At 53.1% G+C, this 26,897-nt stretch overlaps 5 protein-coding genes across 5 annotated transcripts; 2 read left to right on the top strand and 3 right to left on the bottom strand.

The window, feature by feature from the left end:
• Window positions 1–152: 152 nt before the first annotated feature.
• Window positions 153–12,308, top strand: CAOG_07746 (hypothetical protein). Its single transcript, XM_004343570.2, has 6 exons — window positions 153–9,309; window positions 9,771–9,818; window positions 9,901–10,337; window positions 10,458–10,617; window positions 10,725–10,839; window positions 10,942–12,308. The coding sequence occupies exons 1-6, from the start codon at window positions 262–264 to the stop codon at window positions 12,147–12,149; spliced, it is 11,016 nt and encodes a 3,671-aa protein (XP_004343620.2). The 5' UTR covers window positions 153–261; the 3' UTR covers window positions 12,150–12,308.
• A 78-nt stretch (window positions 12,309–12,386) lies between these two features.
• On the bottom strand, window positions 12,387–14,091 carry CAOG_07747 (hypothetical protein; the record flags this gene model as incomplete). The annotated part of the gene is made up of 11 exons (XM_004343571.1): window positions 12,387–12,486; window positions 12,579–12,617; window positions 12,720–12,803; window positions 12,895–12,978; window positions 13,064–13,147; window positions 13,236–13,319; window positions 13,401–13,484; window positions 13,572–13,655; window positions 13,736–13,819; window positions 13,886–13,957; window positions 14,033–14,091. The coding sequence occupies 11 exons, from the start codon at window positions 14,089–14,091 to the stop codon at window positions 12,387–12,389; spliced, it is 858 nt and encodes a 285-aa protein (XP_004343621.1).
• A 218-nt stretch (window positions 14,092–14,309) lies between these two features.
• CAOG_07748 (hypothetical protein) lies at window positions 14,310–15,137 on the top strand (the record flags this gene model as incomplete). Its single annotated transcript, XM_004343572.1, has 1 exon — window positions 14,310–15,137. The coding sequence occupies one exon, from the start codon at window positions 14,310–14,312 to the stop codon at window positions 15,135–15,137; it is 828 nt and encodes a 275-aa protein (XP_004343622.1).
• A 1,012-nt stretch (window positions 15,138–16,149) lies between these two features.
• Window positions 16,150–18,352, bottom strand: CAOG_09122 (hypothetical protein; the record flags this gene model as incomplete). The annotated part of the gene is made up of 5 exons (XM_011272477.1): window positions 16,150–16,419; window positions 16,494–17,062; window positions 17,275–18,096; window positions 18,175–18,232; window positions 18,296–18,352. 5 exons carry the CDS (start codon window positions 18,350–18,352, stop codon window positions 16,150–16,152), a joined length of 1,776 nt encoding a protein of 591 aa, XP_011270779.1.
• Window positions 18,353–20,210: 1,858 nt separating this feature from the next.
• CAOG_07749 (hypothetical protein) lies at window positions 20,211–21,849 on the bottom strand (the record flags this gene model as incomplete). Its single annotated transcript, XM_004343573.1, has 8 exons — window positions 20,211–20,643; window positions 20,740–20,814; window positions 20,894–20,977; window positions 21,066–21,149; window positions 21,238–21,321; window positions 21,412–21,495; window positions 21,581–21,664; window positions 21,731–21,849. The coding sequence occupies 8 exons, from the start codon at window positions 21,847–21,849 to the stop codon at window positions 20,211–20,213; spliced, it is 1,047 nt and encodes a 348-aa protein (XP_004343623.1).
• Between the last annotated feature and the right edge of the window lie 5,048 nt (window positions 21,850–26,897).

Raw genomic sequence — 26,897 nt, forward strand, 5'->3', positions numbered from 1 at the left:
TTGGTTTTTGCTCATCGCGTCCAGCTGTCCATCCAACACTCACTCAACATTCAACCCGCGCGGCCTTCACGACACAATCGCAAAGCCACACCCACACAATCTGAGAAGCCGAGTTGTTGTTGTTGCTGGCTGGCCACTCCTTCTTCTTTGTCTTGTTTTTTTGCTTCTTCACACCTCAGGTCTGCCGCCTACGCAGAAATCCGACTTCCCGGCGAGTACTCGGCTGCCCCCTCCCCTCCCCTCTCGCCTTGTCCTTCCCACATGACGGTGCTGCCGTGGTGGTCGCTGTCATCATGGTCGTGGTGGTCGCTGGGACTGGCAGCGTCGATTGCAGCGCTCACGACGCTCGTCTTGTGCTTCCCAGCGCTCGTTCGCCTCGTCTTCCTTGCGCTGCGCACTCGAACGGGCATTGCAGTGTCATGGCAGCGGATTTCGTTTGTCGGCATGACCGGTCTGACGCTCCACGGCGCAACCGTGCTCATCCAGCCGCAGCAATCTGCTGGCGCTGCTGCGCCTGCTTCTGCTGCTGCTGCTGCTGCTGCTGCTGCTGCTAGGCGACGCGACGCTGCCCCTGCCAAGCCAGCACAAAGCGATGCGCATGCACGCAGCAGCCACGAGGACCAACCACCGGCCAGTGCACAAGGCAGCCATCACCCAGACGACAATCCAACACTGCAACAACCTTGCCCGTTGACGGCTGTCACTGCGGCAGCAGTGACCATCCAACTGTTTGCATTGACACCCGAGCTCGCTCCAGTGTTCTATGCCACGGAGCAACAGGATAACGCGGGTGACGCTGCTGCTGATGCCGATGCACAACCATCTCTGAAATCGCCAATCGTGCCACCGCCGCGACGTGCTCAGCCTGCAACCGCTGCTGCTGCTGCTGAGACGTCTGGTGGCAGCACTGGGGCCCAGGCACGACGATTGCAATGGCTCGTCGTCACTGTCTCGGGAGTTCGTGGATCCATTGTCACAGAGCAGACTGCCGCTCGCTCTCGCTCTGAATACAACGGCAGTGAGCTTGCACCCCAACCCAAGAGCGCAACTCCAGCTCATTCAGGGTGGGCGTTGCGGCTCGTGCAACCCTCACACCGGCTAGGTCGCTTGCTTGTCGCGACCTTCCGTCGTATGGCCGTGGTGCTCGAAGATGTTGCCGTACATGTCACCGTCACAAACCCTGGATTGCAGCCTGCACCTGCACCAGCATCGTTGGCGCCGTCTGCTCCTGCGGCGTCCAATTCGGGAAGCACAACCAGTGCCTCGCAATTGTTGGCCACCCCTCGCCAATGCACAGTAATCGCCTCGCTCTCGCAGCTTTGCATTCTGACGCGCCCGTACTCGACGATTCCAAAGCGCGATTACGGCGCAGACACCGCGGCTCCAGCAGCAGCCACAGCAACACCAAAGTTCAGCGGCAGACCGAGCAACAATGGGGCAAGCGGATCTCCTACAACACCGCCTGACATTGTCGCTGACGACGATCACCAAGATCTGAGCCAAATAGCACTCTCTGCACAGGATCAAGCTGCTCGGTTTACCCAGATCGAGGCGAATGTTCACCAGTTTGCCGCCACTCTCACGTACCCATACCGACAGCAGCAGCGCTTGACTGACTTCTGGAGACGACAGCAACGCCAAAGAAATGACGAGCAGCAGCAGCTGGATGCAGAAGTGCTGCGTCTTGTCGCTCGGCCAACCGTTGCTGGTGCAGCCGAGGCAACCAGCCACAGCGCGCCTCCTCCTTCTCAGCCACACATAATCATCACCACCGCCAGCGATGCAGGCGCTTTCTCCCCCAATCCAGCAGTCAGCCGAGCGCATCCGTCGGACAAGTCACCTCTCTATCGACAGCGCTCCGCAGCAGACCTTTGCTCTCCCCATTCGGTTGGCCTGGCCATCTTGTGGTGCCAACATGCCAGTCTCTCGCTTTCCATCAACTATCGCATGCTGGCGGCGGGAAGCAAGTCCATCTTGGCAAGCACAAGCGGAAGCTCGACCCAGCCATCACCTCCATCAACAAGTCCTTCTGCAGCTGCCGCAACTCCTCTGGATGGAATTGTCATGGCAGCCGTATGTATGCAAGACACCTACGCGAGTCTCGTTCCAGCAGGCCGAGCACAAAATCTTTTGCGGTTCTTCCCTTCCGTCCATTACTACGCCGACGCGTCGCCTGTTGTCAACCAGCTAAAGCCGCCCGTCCCGTTTGATGAATCGCAACTTTTTGCAGGTAGTGGTGTTGGTGCTGCTGCTGCTGCTGCTGCTGCTGTCACTGCAGCGTTGACAAAGGCAACCACCATTCCGGCCTTTCAATGGCACGCGTCTTGCTCCCCAGTGCCGGGGCCTGCACTCGGCGGCCTTTCCGACGCCGACAATGCCTTCTTTTGCCTGCCCAGCGAGCACACACACCAATGGGGTCGGTGTCTCGCCGTAGCGCGGCTAGATTCGAGTTTGGAGCTCCGGACGCGCTTTAGCGACGAGCGGCAAATTCTTTCTCGCAGTGCACAATCGACAGAGCACGGGGCTGTTGACCCTCTGACGCCCGATGCCACACGCATCCGACTGCATGTGGACCTGGATGGCCTGGTTGTTGAGACGTCTGCCAATCTGATTCAAACGCTCTCGTTGGTACACCATGTTCTGGACACTGGATTTGCCAAGCCGGCGCCTTCTCAACCGAGTGCAAACAGGCCTCGACTGCTGTTGGCGGCGTTTGGGCCTCTTGTGGACTGCCTGTTCGACGTGGAGTTGCGGAGCATTTTTCTCATTCTATCGATGGTGGACGACCCGTCAGCCGCAAGCACTCAAGTCTTGCATATGAGCCATCTATCGGCCGTTCGCACAGTGGCTAATCACCATTCTAGCCAGCAGCACTTTCAGCAACCGGTGCAACGCGCTGCCAGTGCCGATTCTGGATTCCACGGGCCCCAACCCGCAGCTTTTGCCAATGCGACTTTTGCACCGGCTGGAGCGGCAGCCGGCACTTCACCTCCTGTCGACTCAAGCTCTGCACCGCTACCGCAGCGAGGGGAACTGGCCGATGTGCGCTACTCGTTGGAGGACTCGGCGCGCACGGTCAGCGGCTCCTTGATTTCGGTATTTGCCAACTCGTTCGAAGTCTGTTCGTTGCGCTGCGACGACTACAACCGAAGGGTGGGTGTCGAGTGGCAAAGCCTGCTGACCAAGCACTCTGCGTTTTATTGGTCAAACTTTTCAATCTCCCTGCACCATCCGCTACTTTCATTGCTCCCGACGAGCCGCGCAGCGCTGCCCGACGACTGGCACGTGTTGGTGGACACTGGGACCTTGTTTGCCAACGTGTCGGTTCCCCTTCTGTTGTCGATTTTCCTCTTTCGCGATCGCTGCCGTCGCTATTTGCCCGTCCGGAATGCCGCGCCGTTTCACCAGGCAAATCCCTCCACCCAAAGTCCAGCTCACTTGCAACCAAGCAACAGAGCCCCTCGGAACGGCACGCTACCCATCGTGGGAGGCCGCCTTGCTGGGCTGTCAGTCAATCTCCCCAGTCTCTGTGCCCAGTTCCAACTGCCCGATCATCACCAGATTGGACTGAAATGCGAAGATGTTTTTGTGCATTGTACCTTGTTCAATCCCGCGTTGCAGCCCCAAGCTGCTGCTGCTGGGATCCCGTCGTCCTCATCCAGCAGCCACGGCGACTTGCCATGGCACTCGTGCTCACTGAGCCTGTCCTCGTTGGCCTTTGCGGTGAACAATCAGCCGCTCGTCAAGGCAATGACGGTCACACTTCGGATTAGCCTGCGACACCCACATCTCCGCGAGTTTGCTCGGTTTGACGACGTCGCGCACGTCGCCTCCACCAAGCACCCAACGTCTCCAACCCTCATCGAGGCCGATGCCGCCACCATTCTCGTTCGCTTCAATCATGGCCTTGATCTCGCCGGGCCAATCGATACAAGCCTCGTCAATACCATCAAGGTGCTCAAGTACGTCGGCACGGGAAGGCGTGCACCGTTGGTCAAGTACGACGACTTTTTTGCCCCCAACCTTCGGCTCACGGCAAGGTCGCTGCAGGTCGAGTTTGAAGACGACCCGTTCGAGGTTGCCCTCGGGCTCAACTACAAACTGTCGAGGGACGAACAGGTCCAACGTTTGCTTCGCGAGGCCGTCTTGGACGAGCGCTTGGAGCAGGCCAGTCGCTCGCAGGCGCGCACGTTCTCGGACAAGAAAATCAAGGAGCTGTACGCAGCCCTCGAGCGCAAGAATGCCACCATCTACAAGGAGCGTCACGACATGCTCTTGCAAGAGGGTCCCGTGCACACTGCATTGCTTCTTGTGACGGCGACCAATATTGACATTGTGGCCCTCTACGACCTCAAGCTGCACGGAAGGGATAGTCTCGTTCGCGCCATGATCGAGCTGGATCCAGAGAGCCCATCGCCCCGGGCCAAATCCGAGTTTAGCACACTGTGGGGCCGGAGGTTCCACGCCTCGTGCTCTCTACTGACGGCCGGGCTCCGCGACTATCCCATTCCGCTGCTCAAGCTGGACAGATGGCAGGCCGTGGGTACCTTGGTAGCGGCCGAGCCGGATGCAGACCCCACTGCCATCCATCGCGTCGTTGTCGACGTCAATACCGGCGATGATGTGGATGCGTTGGAAACGGCCATGCGCAGCGACCTGATAATGGACACCGAGGACGAGTATAAGGACTGGGAGCTGGCCTTCGACCCGAGCAGTGGTGACGGTCCCAGTCCTTTGCACGCTTCCCCGTTTGCTAGCTCGCCGATAGTGGCAGACCAGCCGAGCACAAGCCATCTGGACCACGAGGATGGCAACGTGGAGAGCGATGGGGACGAGCTGCGCGAGGATTGGCTCACGCAGAAGCGATCCCCGTCGTTCTCCACCATGCTTTCTCCCGACCCAACCAGCTCGTCCATGCTACGGAGCGCCGGTGGATTGGATTCTGCTCCTCCAAACCAACGCAGCATGCCTGGCAGTTCCATAGACCGCAAGGGTCGCTGGGAGTGGGCGCCCATCACCATTTTCCGCAAAATGCCTCCTCTCAAATTCTTTTATGACGTGTCTGTAGTCGCGTCAGAGATGGAGTGCTCGTGGGGCACCTGCTACGAGCCTGTGGTAGCACAACTGGGACTTGCTACCGACTTGCTCTCGGCCCCTTCAGCCGACCTGAGCCCGCGCTTGCCGTTCTGGGACAAGCTGCGTCTGCTCTTCCACGGCCGCATTTGCGCAGAAGCTCCGTCAGTAAGCTGCTCTATTCTCGCATCCCCGTCTCCCTACGGAAAGTCCGAGCGACTTGACATCCAGTGGCGCAACTTTCAAGGGCAGTGGGGCGGGGCTGCCATTCGCGCCCCTCCTTTACGTCTGCGGTCGCAGCCGGCTTTGCAGTCTCATCGGGCCCTCGGTCGCTCTAGTAGTAGTAGTGGTAGCAGCAGCGGCAGCAGTAGTGCTCAGCAAGGCGCGTTTCACACGGACGCTGCCACTGTTCGCCCAACCATCATGCTGTCGGGTGACTTTGACATGTCTCTCCGAACTGCCTCGCGCTATGATGATTTTCGCATCGTCCACTGTCCCATGCTCGCACTGGACATTCGGTTGTTTTGGACGTGCAAGGGCAATGAACGCGCCCATCATCGCGTCATGCCTCGGGCGCCAGAACACACCAGCCGTTTGCACGACGGCGAGGTGGCTGACTCGTACGAGTTTTTCCGAGCTCGCGATTTGCAATGCCATTTCAACTTTTCCTCAATGTCCGACTTGTCCGACGAGCGAGCATCGACGAGGAGCAGCAGCACGTCCACCAGCGAGCAGCAGCCGAACATTCCTTCCTGCGTCTTGTACTCGAACACACTCCGGTGGCTTTTGCAGCTCTTGATGGTGCTGCTCCAGACGTCCATTCCCATCAAAACGGGCGTTGTGTTTGGACGGCAAGACCCGCCCAAGCCGCAAATCAACTCGCTCATCTCCCAGTACGATTTGGCGGTTCACATTCCTGCGCTCAACTTGCGCTACTGGAACGAGTACACACGGTCGACGGGGTTTGTCCTCGAAGCAGGTCGATGCGAGGTTGCGCCGTCCTACCAAGTGCGCTACTTTCCGTATGCGGGCGAGTTGCTTCGGCGCCCAGAGCCCGTGTGGTCGGCGACCAGTAGCCGCTTTGTGCTGAGCGACCTTCGAGTGCATGTCGTGTCGTCGCCGTCATTGACAAGACAGCACGTCTCTGACCAGTTGTTGGACGCTGGCGATTCCTCATTCAGCGGTTGGAACGATGCCGTGCCCGAGACGCGCGTCGATCATCTCTTTAGCTGTACTTCCGTCTCCTACCTGCAGCAGCTGGCCACGCTTGCTGGAAGCAATCTGACTGATGGCGCGGGAATTCGACGGAGTTCAGTCGGAACCATCCGCAGCGATCACGAGGACGAGGCGCTTTCCGAGGAAGAAGAGCTCGCAGGACGCTACGTCCACCGCCTCGTTGTCATGAATCTCAGGCTGTTGTGGACGCGCTGGAACCGCGACGTTCTTTTTGGCCTCATGAAAATGTACACGGACGCGCAAGATTTGAAGGCGGACTTGTCGGCAGACGCACTTCGCACGACGGTGAATCATCCCAGTACGGGTCTTGGCGGTGCTTCCACGTCCACCCGCAATCGTGGAGCGAGCGTGAGTGGCATGGCCATGCTCAGTGGCCCAGAGCGAGATCGCGAAGCTTTGGCGTTGAACACTGCGGCTTCCGCGGTTGGTGCCAGGCTGCCCACAGCAGCAGCAGCGGCAGCGGCAGCGGCAGCAGCAGCAGCAGGCGGGAGTGACGAAGGCCGTCCGCGAGCCTGGTCGCCAGAGTCTGCAGGCAAGCCGACGCACGGCATGATGGGCTCTGTCGCTGCAACTGAACAGTCCGGCCGACCTGTGGGCCGACCAAGAGCCGACACCGGGCGCAACGATGTTGTGAGCATGCTCAACCGACTTGTTGCCGAGACTGCCACCAAATTGGTCGTCTCAAGCGACGACGGACAGCGCAAGGACTCTGCAACAACGCAGGAGGAGGAGGATCTGGGCCCCAGTTGCCACCATCTTGTGACGCTGACTGGCGATGATGCGGCTGACGGAGTCATTGAACGGCGGTATCACATTGAGCTTGTCCATCCCCAGATTTGCTTCCAAGGAGAGGAGACGGTGGAGCTCGCCATGTTGACAGCCAACCGTGCGCGTTTGCTCATCCAGGAGCACCATCCAATATCGCTCGGTCTGAATACTGCTGCTGCAGCCGACCGAATGCAAAAGCCAGGGGAAACTGCTGGAGGAACGAGCGCTAGTTTGACTGCGACAGACCAGGACGCGAGTGGTGGCAGCCTCGTATCAAAGACGTCCTGGATTTCTCACCTGGTGGATATGGAGTTGTTTGTGCAAGACAAGCCGACCGAGCCACGCGAGGCACGCTCTGATAGCGTTGGCCTCGACCTGTTCTGGGTGCCCGAGAGCCATTTCGCTGGAGGTGCGAAACACGACGCAAAGGCAGATGCCGCAGCGCTTGGGGCAGTGTTGCAAGTTGCTGCCAATTCCGGAGCTCTGGTGCGCCTGACGCGCATTTCTTCACGTTGCTACAGCGAGCTCTCGTATGTTCATTTTGAGCGAGTGCCAGAGCGATCCCATACTGTCGCGCTCGCTGCTGTGGCAGCAGCATCTCGCATGCGGGTTGTGCCGTCTCGAACGAGCGACGATTCTGGCGCGCCATTTGACCAAATGAGCGGTCCCGCGCCATTGCATCTTGCTTCGGAGCGACGCATTGTCAGGCAGACGAGCAATGACTCTTGGGATGTGACTGGTGCGAGCCGAGCCAGCTGGACGTCACCGACACTGAAACGCCCTGGCGATGCCAACTCTGCGTTATCGCCGTCGCAGTTGGGATTGTCCATGCCCACAGGAGCAGCGGACTCGTCGATGTCATTCGGTGGCAGTAGTAGACGTCCGTATTCACCTGCAGTTGCTGCTGCCACGCGGCTTGTGATTGCAGAAAACGGAGAACCACTGCTCGTTGCGGGCAGCGGCGAAAGTGAGCGTGTCAACACGTTTGCCATGCGGTTTCAGCTGCTTGACATTGCATCGACCGACCACCATTTTGAGGTTATCTACGACGTTGTCAAGAATCTGCTCTTGTACAATGAGCCCGCCGAAAAGCTGGCTCTGGAAAAGCTGCAGACCATGCAGTACACGTTCCAGCTCTCCCAGCGCGCCGATCAGCGTCTGCCCATTCAGCAAATGCAAAATCGCGTTCGTCAGCTGCTCAAGCACATTACCCAGGTCGAGTTTGAGCTCTATCTGCAAAAGAAGGGCGAGCCTGGAAGTGGTAGTGTTGGGGGCACGGCAACCAATGTCCAATCCGTTGCTGCCGATGACAGTTTGACTGTTTTGGAGGAGCTGCAACGCAACCTGCGGGCAAGCAAGGCGCAGCTGGCGTCCTTGCGCTCTGACTTGCACCTCATGGTCGTCCTTTACACGGAGAAGAATCGGCAGGCAGTGGTCAATGCTCTACGAGGGAGCGAGCCTGACAAGGTTGTTGAGATTGGCATCGACCGCGGCATTTGGAAGATTCTGGGTGTGACGTTGCCGGCTGTCTCATCAACGTTGGCATCTGCTGTCGCCACTCCGAGTCATCATTCGCGCACAAACTCGATCGCTTTGAACAACATGGGCATGGTGCAACGTGATCCGTCCCCGTCACCTGCAATGACGCGGCGTGCACATGACCTGTCTCTTTCAAGCAACAGCAGCAACAGCAGCAGCTCCCAGGCCGCCATGGGCGCTGGGCTGAGTTCGAGCAGTGCGTTGGCGTCGCTTGGTGCCGCCTCCTCTTCGAGCAGCTTGCCAGCGGCAGCAGCAACGCCAGGCATGAATCTCCAAGTCATCGCCGAAGGCCGATTGCATCGCAGCAACTTTTCCTACACGATCAATCGCGACGAAAGCGGCCAGGCGAGTCTCGAGGCTGCCAAGTTTGATGTGCTGAACAAACTTCGTGGACAAAAGTACGAGCAAGTCCTCGCCTTGTTCAACCCATCGGGCAAACGATTTGCCTTTGATCGCAATGTCATGTTACGCATCTACTCGCGCTTCCAGGCGCCCGTGGGCGGCATTTCAGTGTTGCAGCACTTTGAGGTGAACTTGGTTCCCCTTTCCGTACGGCTCACGTATCAGCTCTACCGCCACCTGTTTGAGTTTTTCTTCCACGCGATCGGAAAGGAGCTGGAGCGCGACAAGGGTTTGGTGTCAAAAGATCGCGACAAGGACCGGCGCGTGGGCGATCGCGATCGTGATGCTGAGGTAATTGCAGAGAATGTTTGAAGTTGAGATCATGGTTTGTGACGAGAATGGTTTGAGTTTGTGACAAGGGGGGGGGGGAATTGGGGTTTCGTTGCTTTTTTGAGATGACTTTCGTTTTCCCATCGTCGCTCCGCTTGTGGGGAGGTTGAGATCATGGCTTGTGACGAGGATGGTTGAGCTTGTGACCGGGGATTGGGTTTTCGTTGCTTTTTTGAGAAGACTTTCGTGTTCCCCTCGTTGCTCCGCTTGTGGGAATTTTGACAATTTTGATTGTCTGGCATTCGTGATTGACTTTGAGTTTGTGACAGGGAGCTGGTTCTCCTTGCTTTTTTTTGAGTTTGTGGTTGACTTTGGTTTTTTCTGCCGCCACTTGTTGTGGATGAGCGATGGTTGAGTTGTTAAATTTGCTCACCTGGTGTGTGGTTGACTGTGACTTGCGGTTTGCTGCATTCTGCGAATAGGTTTTACCGTCGGAAGAGCCGATTTCAAGCGCAGTTGGCTCCGTTGAGGTGAGTCAGCAGACAGAAAACATTATCGCCGAGCGATGAAAAGAGTGGTTGCCATGAACGTGACTAAATCTGTGTTTGTCAGACTACTCGTCCGTCGTTGGATCGGGAGCGTGTGGAGCGCTACCCTGATACGCCGCTTGTTCCTCATCGCAGGATTCAACAACTGGGCGCATCGGGCGGGGTTAAACATCTAAACCGCTCGCAGTCTCTCGAGGCCATACATGCAAATGCGAGCGGGGAGTCGGATCGTGCCGCCGCTCGGGCCCCATTCGTTCGCGTGCAGCCACCCTCGCCAGGTCCACACCAGCAGTCGCAGATGCTTCAGCTGCGTCGCGCTTCAGCTGTACTTGCGACGCCAGTGCCGCGGCCACTGTCCTTTTACGACCCAAGTGACGGCGATGGAGTCGGTTCGCTGCGGTCTTTGTCCAGCTCTTACTCGAACTTGCCTCAAGACAGCGATTTCAACGTTTCTCGGAGCGGAAGCACCAATGATTTATCGGCTATTGCGAAAGAGCATAGGTAAAGGAATGGAGTGATTGTATGGTGTTGGTTGTTGGTTCTTTGAGTGTCTCATTCTGTCGCTCGTTCTCTTGCTCTTTGTTGTTTTCCATGTTTCGCTCATTTTTTTCCCGTCTCCAGCACACCCAGATCGAAGCCTGAAGCAAAAAAGACAAAGCCAACCCATCGGGTCGCAGGCTCGGTCGAGGCCGAAGTGTCCGAAATGAAAGCTCGCGCTTCCAAGACCCAAGTATTTATATTTTTCAAAATCCCACAAGTACAGCTTTGTGTCAGCTACAAGGTAAGATTTTGGGTTGGGAGATGCTGGTAAAACTGAAAAAAAAAAAGAGCTGTTTCGTGCCTTGAGCAACACCAACCGTGAACTGTTGTCTGTTTTTGTTTTCTCAGGGCGAAAAGGACAAGAACATTGAAGACGTGCACGATTTTGTCCTCAATCTGCCCGACTTTGAGTATCACGACAAATCATGGTCGTGGTTTGATTTATTGATGCAATTGAAAAAGGGTAAGAAAAATTTGCGCAAGGGGAAAACCAAAACACCAAAACAAGATGTAAATCAACCTTGCTCACAGTGTCGGTCGCTTGGTTGATTCGTATTGGCTATAGACTGCATTCAATTGCTGGTTTCGCAAGTCATCAAGGAGAAACTTGGCTTCAAGAAGGCAGAGGACGAATCTACCGCTGGCTTTGGTGAATCGTCTGGCCATCACGATCATTTCAAGGCAAAGTTGCTTCTTGGAAAAAAGGTCAAATGGACCATCCAGAAGGGCAAGGCGCTGATTGGTGCTGTCAAGCACATGAGCCATCTTGGAGCCAACCACGACAATGATGATGAGTCTGACGCTGAAGAAGGCAGTCTGCATTCACCCGTGCGACCGCCGCTGGACGCGCACGAGGCCGCTTCGGCCTTGGGTCTTCTATCCAAAGAGCAACGTTTCAGAGTGGCGCCTTCCATCGACGTGAGCGCTGCATCGGAGCGCGAGTCGAGCCCTGGGATTGGTTCGCCGTCACAGCAAGATCCGCTCGGTTTCGCGGAGGGGCGCATGGCGCTTTCTCGCTCAGCCTCCAACGAGAGTGCGCAGCACAAACTGGACAAGAAGGATCGCAAGGAGCGCGAGCGGCTGGAAAAGGAACGCGAGCGGCTGGAAAAGGAACGTGCAAAAGCGCGAAAAGTCCAGGACAAGGTCGAGCGAAAGGAGCAAGAGCGGCGACTGAAAGAAGCTGTGAAACTACACAAGGATCAGGCATCGGCGGCCTTGCCACATGCCCAATCGGCGCTGGCAACATCGCTTGGCGATCTACACGGCGATGCAAAAGTAGAGCCCCCGTCCTTGGCGTCTGGCAGTCATTTGACGCACAGCTCTCCCACGCTCCATTCGCTGGACCTATCCGAGGAGGCAGAACGCTCCGTCTCCCCTCCTGCGTCTCCCCTGGTCTCGCCTTCGTTCCGGGGCTCCGAAACACGATCGTCCTTCTTTTTCTCGCGCGCTCGCAGCTCGGGATCCATCAACACGCTCGAGGCAAAAGGCTTGTTCGACAAGAATGCGGCTGCGAGTTCGCCCCAGATGTCCATCGTCGTCAGCCCACCGCGTGTTGCTGTTGGCGAGTCTGGTGGTCAAAAGCCGAATCCGCGCCATCGTCTCTCCTTTTTATCGCCGAAAGGTCCGCGAAGCTCGGTGCCAGAGCTCAGAGATGCGCAGCAAGACGGCGAGCACGATCAGGCTGGTTCTTCGGGCGTCGTGTTTAGCAACGAAGAGTCCAATTCGTTTGCCGCCAGCTTTTTGAATGAGCGGCATGCTCTGAATCAAGAGTAGTTTGTTTGGTGTGTGTGTGTGTGTGTGTGTGTGTGTGTGTGTGTGTGTGTGTGTGTGTGTGTGTGTGATTACCAGGTGTGCTTTGTGGTTAGTGAAAAAGTACTACGTTTTTTGTTATTTGTCATTCTACGAGCAACAAATCGGACCTGTACTTCAGCCTATTTCTCACCCCGCTCCTGGTTTTTGGCAGCGAGCTCTTGATCCTTGGCAGCCAGCTCGGAGCTCAATTGCTGATTTTCAGTTGCAAGAGCCTGAACTCTGAGGCACAATGCTTGCGGCGGCTGGAGCGGCATTCAGCGCCGACGTGGCGGGCGACGGCTCTTTCTTGCTTTGGACTCTGTTCAACAATAATTTCAGCCAATGCATCTAACCGGTGTGTTGTGCATTTTTCTTCGTGCGAATACTCAGAGTCTTACCTCATGTTCTTACAGGTAATGCATTTTTTGCGCGTTTGTCTCAGTGCATCGACTGCAGCATAGGAGAAGAAGTTCTCGTCCAAGCTATTGTCGTTGGATGATTCAGTAGCATGAGTCTCATGGCAGTCCGAACAATTTACACAATCACTTTTACCAAATGTTTCGAATTTTCTTGTTCATTTTGAGCGCCTGGACAATCGATGGAACTGCGGCATTGCCAATTTCATTGTGCGCCAGTCTGTCCGTCCCCTTACATCACTGAGCCATTCTTGCTGTCCCTCTCCTGCAATCACCCATTCACATGCTTCAGTGAAAGTGTATTGTGTTACCGGAGCGTAATCAGCTTTGTGTTCACTTTGAGCGCCTCGGCAATCGCTAGCGCTCCGGTATCACCAATCTGATTGAAGCTCAGACTGTCCATCCTCCAGCAGTCAATACTCACAATGCCTTATGCTGAGTCACCCACACACATGCTTCAGTCAAATCGGGATGCCTTACTTGAGCCAAATCAGCGTTGTGTTCACTTTGAGCGCCTCGGCAATCGCTTGCGCTTCGGCATCGCCAATCCGATTGACGCTCAGACTGCTCATCCCCTCCATCAGTCAGTACACGCAATGCCTTGTGCTCTGATCACCCACTCACATGCTTCAGTAAAAGGGAAGCGACTTACTCCAGCGAAGTCAACGTCGTGTTTACTTTGAGTGCTGCTGAGATCGCCTGCGCTCCAGCATCGCCTATGTGATTCCAGCCGAAACTGCCCATCCGATCCACTCTTAGTGCCTTTTTGTGGAATAGTCCCTCACTCCCGTATATCCGTCCGACTGAGACGCCTTACGTGAGCAAGGTCAGATTTGTGTTCACTTTGAGTGCCTCGGCAATCGCCTGCGCTCCGGCATCACAGATGTGGTTCTCGCGCAGACTGTCCAGCCATCCACCAGTGAGTACTTTGAATGCCTTTTGCTGGAATCACGCACTCAAATGCATCAGCCAAAGGGAAGCGACGTACTCCAGCGAAGTCAGCGTTGTGTTCGTCTTGAGAAGTTCCGCAATCGCCTGCGCTCCGACATCGCCAATGTCATTCATACGCAAACTGCCCATCCGCTCCACTCTTAGTGCCATTGGCTGAATAGTTCCACACTCCCGTAAATCCGTCCGACTGAGATAACTTACGTGAGCACAGTCAGCCTGGTGTTCACTTTGAGTGTCTCAGCAATCGCGCGCGCTCCAACTTCGCGAATCTGATTGAAGAGCAAACTGTCCGTACCATCCATTGATGAGCTCTCTGAATGCTCTGCTGGATCACAAGCACAAATGACTTACTTGATCATGGTCACTGTCGTGTTCACCTTGAGTGCCTCAGCAACCGCCAGTGCTTCAGCGTCGCCGATCTCTCTGCCGGACAGACTGTTCCTTGATTTCGTCAGTGCACACACTGCCACATGCATTGCAGTAAACTCGGCTTCGTACATGACGTTGTTGGGCTCATTCGTGACTTCGTCATACAGCTCGCGCTGTCTCTGGTTCATACTCGCATACTTCAGCATCATTCGAAGTGTAAAACAGCGAAAAACAAAGACTGCCCCTTCCGAGGAATTCAACGAGACGTATTGGCTCGTTCCAGGTCTGTGCTCGGCATTCATGGTCATGGTTCGTAAGCAACTTTAGGCGCAAAATGGACGTGCATTGGCGTTTTGTGTCCCGGCGGACCAACAACCAATCACATCTCAAAGCAAGCTAAGCCAGTATGAGAAAGCCTGAATTGAAACTTCGTTTAAGTCTGTACCAAAAGCCAATGGAAGAGGATGCATATAACAGTCAGAGCAAAGAGTCTGCCGAATCCAAGCAAGGCTCTGCCGAATTCAAGTCGGAACTGCACTCGTTGGCGAAATTCCGCCACCCGAATGTTGTTGCTATTCTGTCGTATGCGGAAGACGGTGCCGAGCGATGCCTGGTCTACGAGTTCATGCCCAATGGCTCTGTTCGCGATCGCTTGAATCGCAAAAACAACACTCCTGCACTGACCTGGTCCCAGCGTCATCGCATTGCGGCTGATGTTGCCCGTGGCATGCACTACATCCAGGGAGCCTTCTCTGACAAGCCACTGTTTCACTTCGACCTGAAGACCGACAACGTGCTGCTGGACGCGCATTTCAACGCGAAAGTGTCTGATTTTGGTCTCTTCCGCGCCGCCCAACACCTCGATGAGAAGGGCTGCATTTGCACCCAGCTCGTGCAAGGCGGAGCTCACCAGATCGTGCAAGGCGCAGCTCCTTACATGTGTCCGGAGTTCTTTGAGGAAGGCCGCATGACCAACAAGACGGCTGTCCACGCGTTTGGCATGATTCTGCTGGAACTGCTGACTGCAGAAAAACCCAGCACCAAGCTGAAGTCAAAGGCGCGCAAAGCGGTGACAAACCAAGCCATCGCTGGCATACTGGACTCAACACTCAGGCCAACCGAAGCTGAACACCAGGACATGAGTGAAATGGGCTCTCTTGCACTTGACTGTCTTGCCGATGAAAGTGACGAACGTCCGTTCTTTGGTAGCATCCTCACTTTGTTGGATTCTTGATGACTCGCGGGATATGTTGTATTCGTGTTTCAATCTGTAGCTGGTAAATTCGCTTCTTCGGAGAGCTGTGTGGAAATTACTTGCCGCGCACTTACAACGTGCTCTTTCGGCGAATTTTACAGTCCCAGCTGCCTCCTGCCTTGTTTGTTTCCGTTTGAGATGTACTGTATTGTTGTTTGATTCTTGCCCAAAAGGATCCCCCGGTGTGTGTGTGTGTGTGTGTGTGAATAAGGCTGTGAAAATTGAATGTGCTTCGAAAATTCACCCACCTCGTTTTTTTCGGATCGAAACCCCGTTGTACCGCTTGTTTTCTGGTATCTGAGCAATGATAAATATGATTTTGAATCCGGACAACCTCAACGAGACGTATTGGCTCGTTCTAGGTCCGTGCTCGGCGTTCATGGTCAGTCGAAAAGTGGACGCGCATTGGCGTTTTGTGTCCCGGCGGACCAGCAATCAATCACATCTCAAAGCACGTAAAGCCAGTATAAGAAAGCTTGATTGAAAATTCGGTTAAGATCGTCCAAATGCCAATGGAAGGAGATGAGTTTGCAGTCGGAGCGAAGAGCCAATTCAAAACTCGATGCAATCATCAGCAGTGGCGAGATTCCGCTCATCATTTTCCTCAAGCAACAAAGTTTGACCGCCAGGAGTGGTCTTGGTCCTCAAACTGTACAATCGCACTAGAAAGTTTACCGTCCTGAATGAGGTCTGCCGAGATCCCATTTCCTCGATGCCACGCTGCATCCAAGACGTGATTGATGAGAATGATGGCTGTTCTGAATACTAAAGTGGAGCTTGCTTGATTTGGTTGATTCTTTGCGTGACTCGAGTTGAATTTTTGTGCTTTTTGTGCACACAGTACAAATTGACAATGTCAACGGCATTCCACATTCATGTTGTTTTACTGTTGAACAAGCATCTCTCTAATCACGCTTTTTCACGTTTTACGAGGGCGGCAGAAGTGTGGTGAGCGATAATGACATGCAATCTTGCAGTGCAAGGAGCGGTTTCAAGGAACTGTCATCCTGAAGCCTTGAACGAATTGCTCCAGGTCGCCGCGGTGCATCACCCACGAAAGCGGCGGCGGATTTGCAATCGTCACTCGAGACGTCAACATGACTCCGACAAGAATGACAGTGTCTTCTTCCTTGACATACTTTCGGGCGAGTTCCTTCCGAGCCTTCGTTTCCAGCCTCTCAATCTCGTCTTGGGTGGTGAGACGAGACTTGTGATGCTTGACTTGCAGTCCGATGACTGCCGGACGCACTTTGCCGCTGGTCTGCAATCACATTTTTCCAACAACCGTGAGTAAGGATCGAAACCACAAAAGGGCGGTAGGGTTTGGCAACTTACTTTCTCGACGACTTGAGCATGCATGCAACAGTCAATAGCCGGCTCAATGTGAGTCGCGAGTGTACATTCATCATTGTCGATCTTTGTCATGCACGTCAGGTCTTCCCTCCAATTGCTCAGTGGCAACCGAAGTTGGAGTTCCTCACATCCCGCACCAAACTTGACGCCAGGTAGCAGCCGACTCAGTGGTACGTCCATGTGAGCCGGCAGCTGTGGTGCACCACTCTGCTCTGACGCGTCAAGCTGTTTTGAAGCGTCAAGCTGCTTCGAAACACCAAGCGTTGAAGCGTCTGCCTGTTTTGAAGCACCAAGCTTCTTTGAAACGCCAAGCTTTGAACTGTCAAGCTGCTTCGAAGCGTCTGCATGATCCAGCAGTGCTTTGGCGACAAGTACAATCAATCGCACGTTGAAAAGGTTCACCACAGTATGCTCCCACGCAACTGCAGGATGATGATAAAACGAGAAGGGACGGTCCATCCAGCGGTGAAGTTCATCGAAATGGCGGTAGGCCGAGCGCACAGTTTGTGCGAGCAAGTCACGTGTCGGTGGGGCGTCACTCGAACCCAGATCTGCAAATACTCAACGAGCACGTCAACTTGTCGTTTCTCATGTCACAGAAGCAATTCGCCAAATCCTCACCAAGTGTTACATATATCTTGCTGTGCAAATTGACCTGCAACGACCCTCTGCTGTCCTTCTCGCACGCTGTCGTTTGTCATCAATAACAACACAACAATCAGTCAAATCCAGCATCTTGAAGTGTGACTACCAGCCAACTGACCGACGAAAGCACATCCTGTGTCAATCCAAGAGCGAGTTCGGGCGTCCAGACTTGAAGGGTTGATCGAGAACGCGTCGAACGCACAGAAGTGCACGAGCTCGATAAACTTGCGGGCATTCAGACAGAGTTTAGCCGCCGCGCCGCTTGCCATCACACCAAGAACCTTCTCAATGTGGCGTGGTATGCCATCGGAAGGATGTAACTGGCTCTCGAGGTTTGCATCCTCGCGCTTGGGTTCAGGCACCTCCTCCTCATCCACGTTGTATTTGCTTGAAGCAGAGGTTTGAGAGTGGAGCGACTCAATCACGCCAGTGGTGAGGTCGTCGGACAAAGTACCAGCGTAAAGCACAAAGAGTCGCGCTGCGGGACGCTTAACGGCAGCCTTGAGTGACGCGAGAGTCTTGTCCAGCAGCTGACGTTGACGTTGAGCGTTGTGCCAGCTCGAAAAGCCAAGCAACTGTTGAATTCCGTCAACAGCGATGGCAAGCCACGGCAGTTGATCATGACTCGTGGGGTGACTGTCGTTACGAGCCGAGTACTCAAACTCTTGGATGAACTGGAGCGTAGCAGCGACCTGGAAGCTGCCAGTTTGTTCAAAGTTGTCCTGAAAAACCCTCGGGGGAATTTCAAAGTAGGCAGCCAGCAGGCGAGTCGACAGAGCGTGCTCCGGATTGGCTTGCTTGAGAACTGTCCAGTCGTTTGCAGAGTCGAAACCGGAAGGACCGTCGAAAGAGACGGATAAGCACAACGGATCTTTTTCTCTGTAACGATGAGCTTCCGGGGCAATTTGATGCACAAACGCGTCGCACAGACCCGAGTTCCCTGTACCAGGGATTGTGGCAGCAAGAAACGACCGATGTTCAAGTGGATCGGTGTCGTTTGCAAGTGTCTTTTTCATACGTTTCTTCAGCAGCGCCTCTATGGAGGAGGAGGTTCTCTCCAGTCGTGTGTAGCTGTCCTGCAGAGCAACACCATTAGACAAACTTCATTATTCGGTCATCGAGCTCGACTAGAAACGTACGTTTTTTGGTTGCTTTCGCTCCAATGTGATCAGGCCACGGAGCGAATCGCGGATCATGGCTGGCGTGCTTTTCAGCTCTCCTGTTGTTCCAGCATGCGTTCGTGAGCGCACACACACTCACTCACACTCACACACTCTCACACACTCGCCCACTCACTCACTCACTCACTCACTCACTCATACCTTGACTCACTCACTCACTCACTCACTCACTCAGACTCATACACGGCTCTCACCTTGCTCTTTGAGCCACTGGTCGGCCCAGCCAATCAACCGAAGTGCTTCCCGTTGTCCTTGAAAATCCTTCAACAGAGAGACGAGCGACGGCCACAAAACCAGCGCTGTGGTGTCTTTGAACTCGCCAAGCACTTTGCTGAGTGCCTGGACTTCTTTGCTGGCAACTTTCTGACTCGATAATTCCTTGAGCAGAAGCCTACAGAGGCTGGGAATCTTCCATTCGTGCTCTGTCGCAGTCATTCGAGTTGAGTCAAAACAGCTTGCACCAATCTCGTCAAACGGCGCTTACTGAATGGCGCTTGAAGAAGCGGGTGTTGTAAATCACGGTACTGCTGTTGTTCCTCAGTTGTGAGATGAGCAGGGACCTGTGGACAAAACATGCAATTGTCAGTCTGAGACGCACACCACCAATCCATCTCAGAAACCTAGCATCTTTGAACACTGACTTGCACGGGTGCCGCCTGGCTGCTGTTGCTCGCTTGACCAGCACCCTGCTTGAGCGCACATCGTCAGCTTCACCCGTCACAACAGAAACTGCACATTTCCCACTCACAGAGCTGGTTTTGAGAGTTGAGGCGTTTTTTGTCGGCATTTTCGCTCCGGCCTTCGCTTGCCCTTGCATCAAACCCGACAGGGAACGCTGAGTAGTTGGCACTGGACTCCGCTGCTGGAAAGCGCCGTGGGATGCGTTGGCAGCAACTTGCCCAGTCTGCTGGAAACAAAGCCATTTTGCATCGTTAGAATTCAAAGTTCAAGGCAAGAAATTGGACAACATTGGTCGTGGTCACCCGCTGTCGAAGGATGACACAGCTGCGGCGGTGACTCGCAGATGGACAGTCATTTCTCGCATTGAAGCAGAGGGTGAGCGAACGTGGGGATTGTGAAAGGGCGAACGGTTGGCACCTAGCAAAGCATGAACGGAAAAGGGCCGCCGAGACACAAACCTGCTCGCGCCAAAAGTGTTCTCCACAAAGCTCAACGCAAAAAGTCTCGCCCTCAAGAGTGCTTTTGTGTAGACAAACACACGTACAAGGACGGTGAGGCCGGTGGCAATGGCGCCGCGTCGGGCGAATGCCGAGAACGAGCGAGTGGCGGCAGTATTGGGCTTCATCCGCCAAGACACCCGCTAAAGGTCGCAGGCAACTCAGCATTCTCGGAAGAAACAAAAAAAAGACTAAAGCTGCAACGAAACGGGCAAGCGATGAGAGTTTCAGTTTCAGTCCTTGTTGTTTTTTTTTTTGTTGTTGTTGTTGTTGTTGTTGTTGTTGTTGTTTGTTTTTTTGTTCTTCTACTTCTGATTTTTTTTTTCTGCTTCTTTCTTCTTCTTCTTCTTCTAGATCTACTTCACCGTCACGCTCTTTTCCATTCATCAACAGCAACAGCAACCACAACAACAACAACAACAACAACAACAACAACAACAACAACAACAACAACAACAACAACAACAACAACAACAACAACAACAACAACAACAACAACAACAACAACAACAACAACAACAACAACAACAACAACAACAACAACAACAACAACAACAACAATTCTAATGGGCGCTGTGCTTGGTACATGTATTTGCAGTGCTAGCAACGAGCTCGCCAAGGTGAGTTTTCATCTCGGTGTGTGGGGTGGCTCGCCGTGAGGGGCGGTGGGATTTCGCCACTGCTGATGATTGCATCTAGTTTTGAATTGACAACTTCTTGATGGCAACGCGAGGGCCAGGCAAACTGGCGCCGTACACACGACCAAACGCTCCTTCGCCGAGCAGAGCATCAGCGGCAAAATTGTTTGTGGCTGTGACAAGCGTTGCGAGAGAAACTCGCGGGATGGGTCCGTCAGAGCTCGCTGCCGAGCCAACACCTGGTTGGTTGCGCTCCAGCACGTCAATCCGATCAAGTGCTGACTTCAGTTCAAGATCCTTGGCAGCGAGATCGGAGCGCAGTTGTTGCAGCCCCTGATCTTTGGCAGCGAGCTCCTGATCTTTGGCAGCCAGCTCGAAGCGGACCTTTTGGTTCTCGGCCTCAAGGGTGGTAGCCCGAGTGATCGCGGCGCTGGTACGAGCAAAAATTTGAGCCAACTCAACATTCGAAGGAGCACGCTGGTCGTCAAGGCTACCAAACCAAACCAATGGCGCCAAAGCAAGTGAATGGCTTTGCAGTTCGAAATTTCCTTCACGAAAGAATCCAAGAAGCATTGCAAAGCCTTACTACAATTCACAAATGGCATTGCCCGTTTGCCTGAATGTAGCGACTCCGTCAGTTGTGAGGAAGTTCTCGTACAACCTGTTTTTGTCGGTCACATTGCAGAATGTAGCATGAGTCTAGCGATTGCGAGGGCATATTGAAACAACCCAATACTTACAAGAGCTCAGTCAGCGTCTCATTCACTTTGAGTGCCTCGGCGATCGCTCGCGCTCCCACATCGCCAATCTGATTAGAACCCATACTGCTCGTCCCATCCATCAGTGAGCACCCTGAATCTACTCTCTGGAAATCACCCATTCACTCGCCTCTGTCAAAGGGAGACGACTTACTCGAGCTCGGTCAGCGTCGTATTCGCTTTGAGTGCTTCAGCAAGTGCCTGCGCTCCAGTACAGGTAATCTGATTCTCCCACAGACTGTCCGTCCCCTCCATTAGTGAGCACTCTGCATGTCCTTTGCTGAAACCACCCACTTGCATCCATTAGTAAGTTTGAGCGACTTTACTAGAGCTCGGTCAGCGTGGTGTTCACCTCAAGTGCCTCAGCAATGGCCTGCACTGCTACATCGCCGATCGGATTCTTCGCCAAACTGTCCGGTCCTCTCCATCAGTGAGTGCTCTCATTGTTCTGTGCAGTGAATCACCCCCACACTTGCATCAGTTAAAGTGAGCTGCCGTACACAAGATCAGTCAGCGTCGTGTTCACCTTGAGTGCATCAGCAATCGCCTGCGCTCCAGCTTCGCCAATCCGATTCTCATTTAGACTGTACATCTCTCCATTCGTGAGCATTTGAATGTCATCTGCTGCATCACCCACTCGTATGCTTCAGTCAAAGTGAGATCGATTACCTGAGACTAGTCATCGTCGTGTTCACTTCGAGTGCTTCAGCAATGGCCTGCGCTCCAGCTTCGCCAATCTGATTTTTAGCCAGACTGTCCGTCCTCTCCATTCGTGAGCACTTTGAAAGTCGTTTGCTGCATCAACGTTAGATGACTTACCCGAGCGCTTTCAAGGTCGTGTTTACCTTGAGTACCTCAGCAATCGCAGTCGCTCCAGCATCGCCAAGCTTATTATTGTGCAAACACAGTGTAAAAAGATTCCACGGAAATGTTGCCATTTTGGCACACTTTTGACTGGTAGACATTTTCTACCAGTTAATTTCGCTAATATGGAATTGACCCGAACTTTTGGGTCGACAAAAATTCCTTCCTCCACGTTTTTTTTGACCCGCCTTTTTTTTTATTTTTTTTATTTTTATTTTTCGGACACTCCCCCTTTTTTTTTTTTTCCTTTTTTTTCCTTTTTTTTAATATTTTTAATATTTTATTATTTTATTATTTTTTCATAGCAATAATTTCATTGGCCGCTCCTTGGGCCTTAGCCGCTCCTTGGGCCTTCGCTGACTGCGAGAACCATTCGCGAGCCGTTGAATCTCGATGGAAATCCACCACGAGAATAAAGCATGCTAGGCGGTTCGATTGTTGCAGTACCCGGAGCAATCGTCGTGCCAGTCAGATTCGTGAAGTCGCGCCGAAGAGGTTCTCGAAATGATGAGCGGTGCGCCATGGCCTCTCGAGCTCGACTGATTGGATGGCTGCGACTGTATTCCCGCGTGTCGGCATCCACAGTGCTGTAGAATGCGGTCGAAGGCGGGAGAGTGGTTGTTACTGCGTGTGCAGTTGCTGGTCGTGCATCCGCATCCATTGCCATTGCCGCATGCGCCTCGACTGGAGTGGCTGGAAGAGTGGACTGGGCTGTTGCTTCATTGTTGACCAGAGCGAACGCTACGGACGGCAGACTTACATCGTCCGCTGCCGGCACGAGAAGAGACGCTTCCGCTGCCAACACAAGAAGCGACCCGTCCGCTGCCGACGACGCATTCACAGGAAGCTCTGCCGAGCTTGCCTCTACTCCGACCGTAGCTGCCATCGGAGTTGCGTCCGTTGAGGAATCACTCGAATCACCGACAACCGCTTGGAGTGGCCAGTGACGACGTGCGTCGTGCATCTACAAATTCACATTGCAGGTCAGAGATAATTCGGCATCTCAACGCAATTGTTACCTTGACTAGGAGCGCGGCTCTCGCCTTCTTCTTCATTTCGGGGTTCGACAATACAGATGGCTGGAATACCACCCTCAATACACAGTTGATTGCCTCAACGAACGCTGTTTCGACTTGATCGAGGCCAGAGGAAGTCACACAAAGCTTTCCCGCGCGCTTCGGTAGGAACCAATCTTTATACCGATCATGTAGCAGCCACGGAGGGAAATGCGTTCTAATTAACTTGGTGATTTGTGCGCCTTTGGCAACTTCCTTTGAACAAAGATTATCAGTGAAAGAAACGCTACAAAGCCACGTTTGCAAACATCTCATTTACGTACGGTACTCGCAATTTGTTGCTCGGCATTCGCTCGATATCTGCGATCGTTCTCATCTTGCAGTACTCGAACATGATGAGACAAAAAAGTTATTGATTGACTCAGTCTCTCGTTGTCCGACCTCAGTTGAGTGTTATTCCTCTTGAGTGTATCGTTCTCAAAATGCAGTGCACTGTTCTCCGATATCAGTTTTGACATAAAAACAAAGTTGGCTTGTTGATCTGATACAAATACGAACAACCAAAAAAACAAAAAAAATTAACCAAGTTCTTTCCCGCGCTTTTACTAGCAGTTTCAACACCGAGCTCTCAAAAAGGCGATTCACTGGATTGAAATTGAAGCTCAAAATCCCTTTTCACCCTCCCCAGCGTCCGCGTTCCCCGAATTCACGCCAATCGCGACGCAATTCCGTCAAGGAAGTCATGACAATTACAATATGCTTGGCGGCAGCGCGCTCCGGCGAACGGCTGCTGATCTGCAGGACCGAGAGCAAACTGAAAGGTTGGTTTTCGCGCGCTTTTTGCTTTTTTTTTCTCTTTCGCCATGCGTGTTCTTTTGATCTTTTGTTGTCTGCATCGAGTGCATTGTACACTCATGAGTATAACGATTGTAGGTAGGCATCCTCTTACGCTCTTGAAACGAAATGAACTGAGTCGGTCCATTCGGAATCAGTTGGTGCTCGTACGACATTTGCAAGTCAAAGAAAGAAAAAATTCAATGCTTTTTGTAATAAAATAATAAAATAAAAGTAAGTAAAATAAAATACAAAGACTGTGGTGCAGAAAATAAAATAAAATAAAGTAAAAAATAAAAAAATCAAAAAATAAAAAAATAAAATAAAACCATTGGAGTGACATTGGGTTTTCTTTTTCTTTTTTTTCTTCTTTTTCTTTTTTTTCTTTTTTTTTCTTTTTTTTTCTTTTTTTTTTCTTTTATTTTTTTTTGTTTGAGTGCATTGCTTTTTCCATTGTCCAAAAAAAAGAGCAAAAAGAGCAAAAGCAGGGAATCGAACCTCGTCAGGCGCGAAAGATGCACAGTGACGGCTCAACTGTTGTCCGGTTGGGCAAAACGCTACTTGATGCATCAGTGCCTAAATGTGAAACGTCACAAGACTTTTTGACGTCCCGTCAGTCTGACAATCACATAATTAATCTCTAGAATATAATGTGCCAATCGGCTGGTTGATTGCGGCAAGCAGGAGCTGGAAATTCGCTCGTAAAGTTTACCGGCAACTTTGGAACGGCCTTTTGGTCGTCCTACGGCTCTCTACCTCGCAGCTCATGATCAAATATGATGTGTATAACTGTAACAAGTATGTATGCTTGTGTTGGACAGTTGTAGTCGTCGATAATGATGAGAACATGTTCATGGGCGATACTTTGAATGAATCCGATTGAAACTGCCATGTTCACAGCCCACTTGCTGATGATGCGCCAAACCAGTCTCCACTATTTGACCGCAACCATAGCACAAACACAAAGAACATATCACTGCCAATCACTCCGTCCCAGGAGTGTGCCGGAAAAACGAGATTGTCAGCTGGCATCGACCTCGATTGCCGCACGCAGAATTCTGCACACGTAATTGCGATGCTAGAGCTTACCACCACGACCGATTTTTGACTATATGGTCATGAATTATATTTGAATCAATACAGGATAGATTCGAGGCTGACCTTTCCATGCCGATTGGGAGAAATGGATGCAGGAAACACGTCCAATTTTTGAAGGATGCGCAGTCCACAATGAACAATCTGTTTCACGTCCTTTTCCGTTGCGGCTGCGGGCCTTGCACAGCGATATTCGACAAAGATCCACGATCTCCGCTTGTGTGGCATACACAGGCTGTCTGCGCCAGACATGTCCGTGATCAGTTGCTCCCAAGGGAGAAGTACGTCTGCACTTGTATCAAGTGCACTGTGAAGCACATTAAAGGGCAAATTTCGGAGCCCACCACAAGAAAAACCGAGTTGCGACACTTAAATTTTTTCGGAGTTGCGTGCCTGGCTCAAGTCTACAATCAGCTACGGGCCGATGGTGTGGAAGGCGCCTGGCTCGACGCCTGGCTGGACGCTTCGTGGCGTGCGTCGAATACCCCATCCTCTGTCCCAATGACACAGACGGCTCCGAGAAGAGAAGCAGCCATGCAAGAACATGCTGATACACAAGACAACCAAAGGTACGACGCGAAGCATTGCCAGCTGGCTAGACCGTGCCTCTCACTGCAGTTTGACAGTGCTAGTGCAGACGTTGATGACAGCGACATGTATTACGACGACATGGGTTTCAGCAACATGGATACCAACGACATGCAGCACCCTGATGCGTTCGTTTCAGACCGGTGGCTGGACTTGAACGATTTGGACGAGAGTGACTCTGACGACGACGACGACGACGACGACGACGACGACGACGAGAGCGAGGCCGAGAGCGAGGATTTGATCAACGAGCAGCTCGCGATCGACGTTGTCGACGAGCTTCGAGCTTATGCGTTTGCCATGGCTCAGGATCAAGCGGAGAAAGACACCGACTCCGCTGCGCCCAACACGGAGGCCGATGAGTATATGGGCGAGCTGATGGAACGCCTACATCGCCTTCGGAGTAAGTCAACACTCCGGTTGTTTAGCCAGACCCTCGCAGGGTTGGACAATTTCCTCCAACGATATAACAATGATCTCAGGAAGACCTTGGTCACTGGACTGCGAGCGCACGGGTTGAGTGACGAGCTGCACCAGAAACTGAACGACCTGCTTGACGACCATTTTCACGCCACGGGTACGAAACGAACAACGCAGCTGCCCTTGCTATCGATGTCACGCGTCCCATTCACTAACCGCATCTTGTTCGTCTCTGGCAGCGATACCTGCGACTCCGTACTACTTTCAGCAGGCCCTCGTGCGCGATTCCATGGTTGGACAGCGGACAACACCCGAGCCCGAGCTAAATGCATGTGAGCGTATTGCCAGCCTCCAACGCAAGTATGCCGATTATGCTACTGCCGTGTGGTATCATACTGGCTGTCGATGCCATCCTACGGTTCAGCAAGCTCTGTCAATGTGCAAGCTCTGTCCGTGTGGGAACGTGACCTACACCTGCCGAGCCAGCGTTTGGATCCTCGACGAGGCGCCATCAACTCGTCAGCAAGACAAGCTGGAGTGTGATAGTAATCCTCGCTGCACAACGCTTGTTTCGGCACGTATTTTTGTGTATTTTCCGCTAAAGCCGCAGCTGACCAAGTTGTTTGAGGACCCTGAATTGGTCAAAGGCTTGATCGATCGATATGGTGATCTGAACGATGCAACACATGTCGACCGTCTGTTCAGGGAGTGGCCCGCCGTGTTTCAGGAATCTGCAGGATTGCCTCAAAAGACTCATCCCCTCCAAGGCGAGCATTTCCAGAAGTCATCGCGGCTCGACTTCCTCCATGAATCCCCATGGAATCTGTCACTTTGCTTGTTCTACGACGGGTCAGTTGGTTGTCAGCATTTGCTCGAGACAGATGTGGGAGGGAGACGATGGTCTCACTTCCAATGGTTGGTTTGGTAGATTTCAAGCATTCAACTCATCGAGCGTCCAGATGCACACTGTGTGTGTGCGTGTGCTCAATTTAAATACAACGCTGGCCAGCCAAGCGCACTGTGTCTGGGTGTCGTCGCTCATTGATGTAGGTAGACTTTTTGCCATTAATTTTTATTGATGCGACTGAGATGCTGTCAAACTGACTCGTTGTCACCGACCTTGCCGACGTAGGGCCCTGAGCTAGCTAACCTAGACCAGCTGATGGCGC

This window comes from Capsaspora owczarzaki, assembly GCF_000151315.2.
Source record: "Capsaspora owczarzaki ATCC 30864 unplaced genomic scaffold supercont2.14, whole genome shotgun sequence".
Lineage (NCBI taxonomy): Eukaryota > Filasterea > Ministeriida > Capsasporidae > Capsaspora > Capsaspora owczarzaki.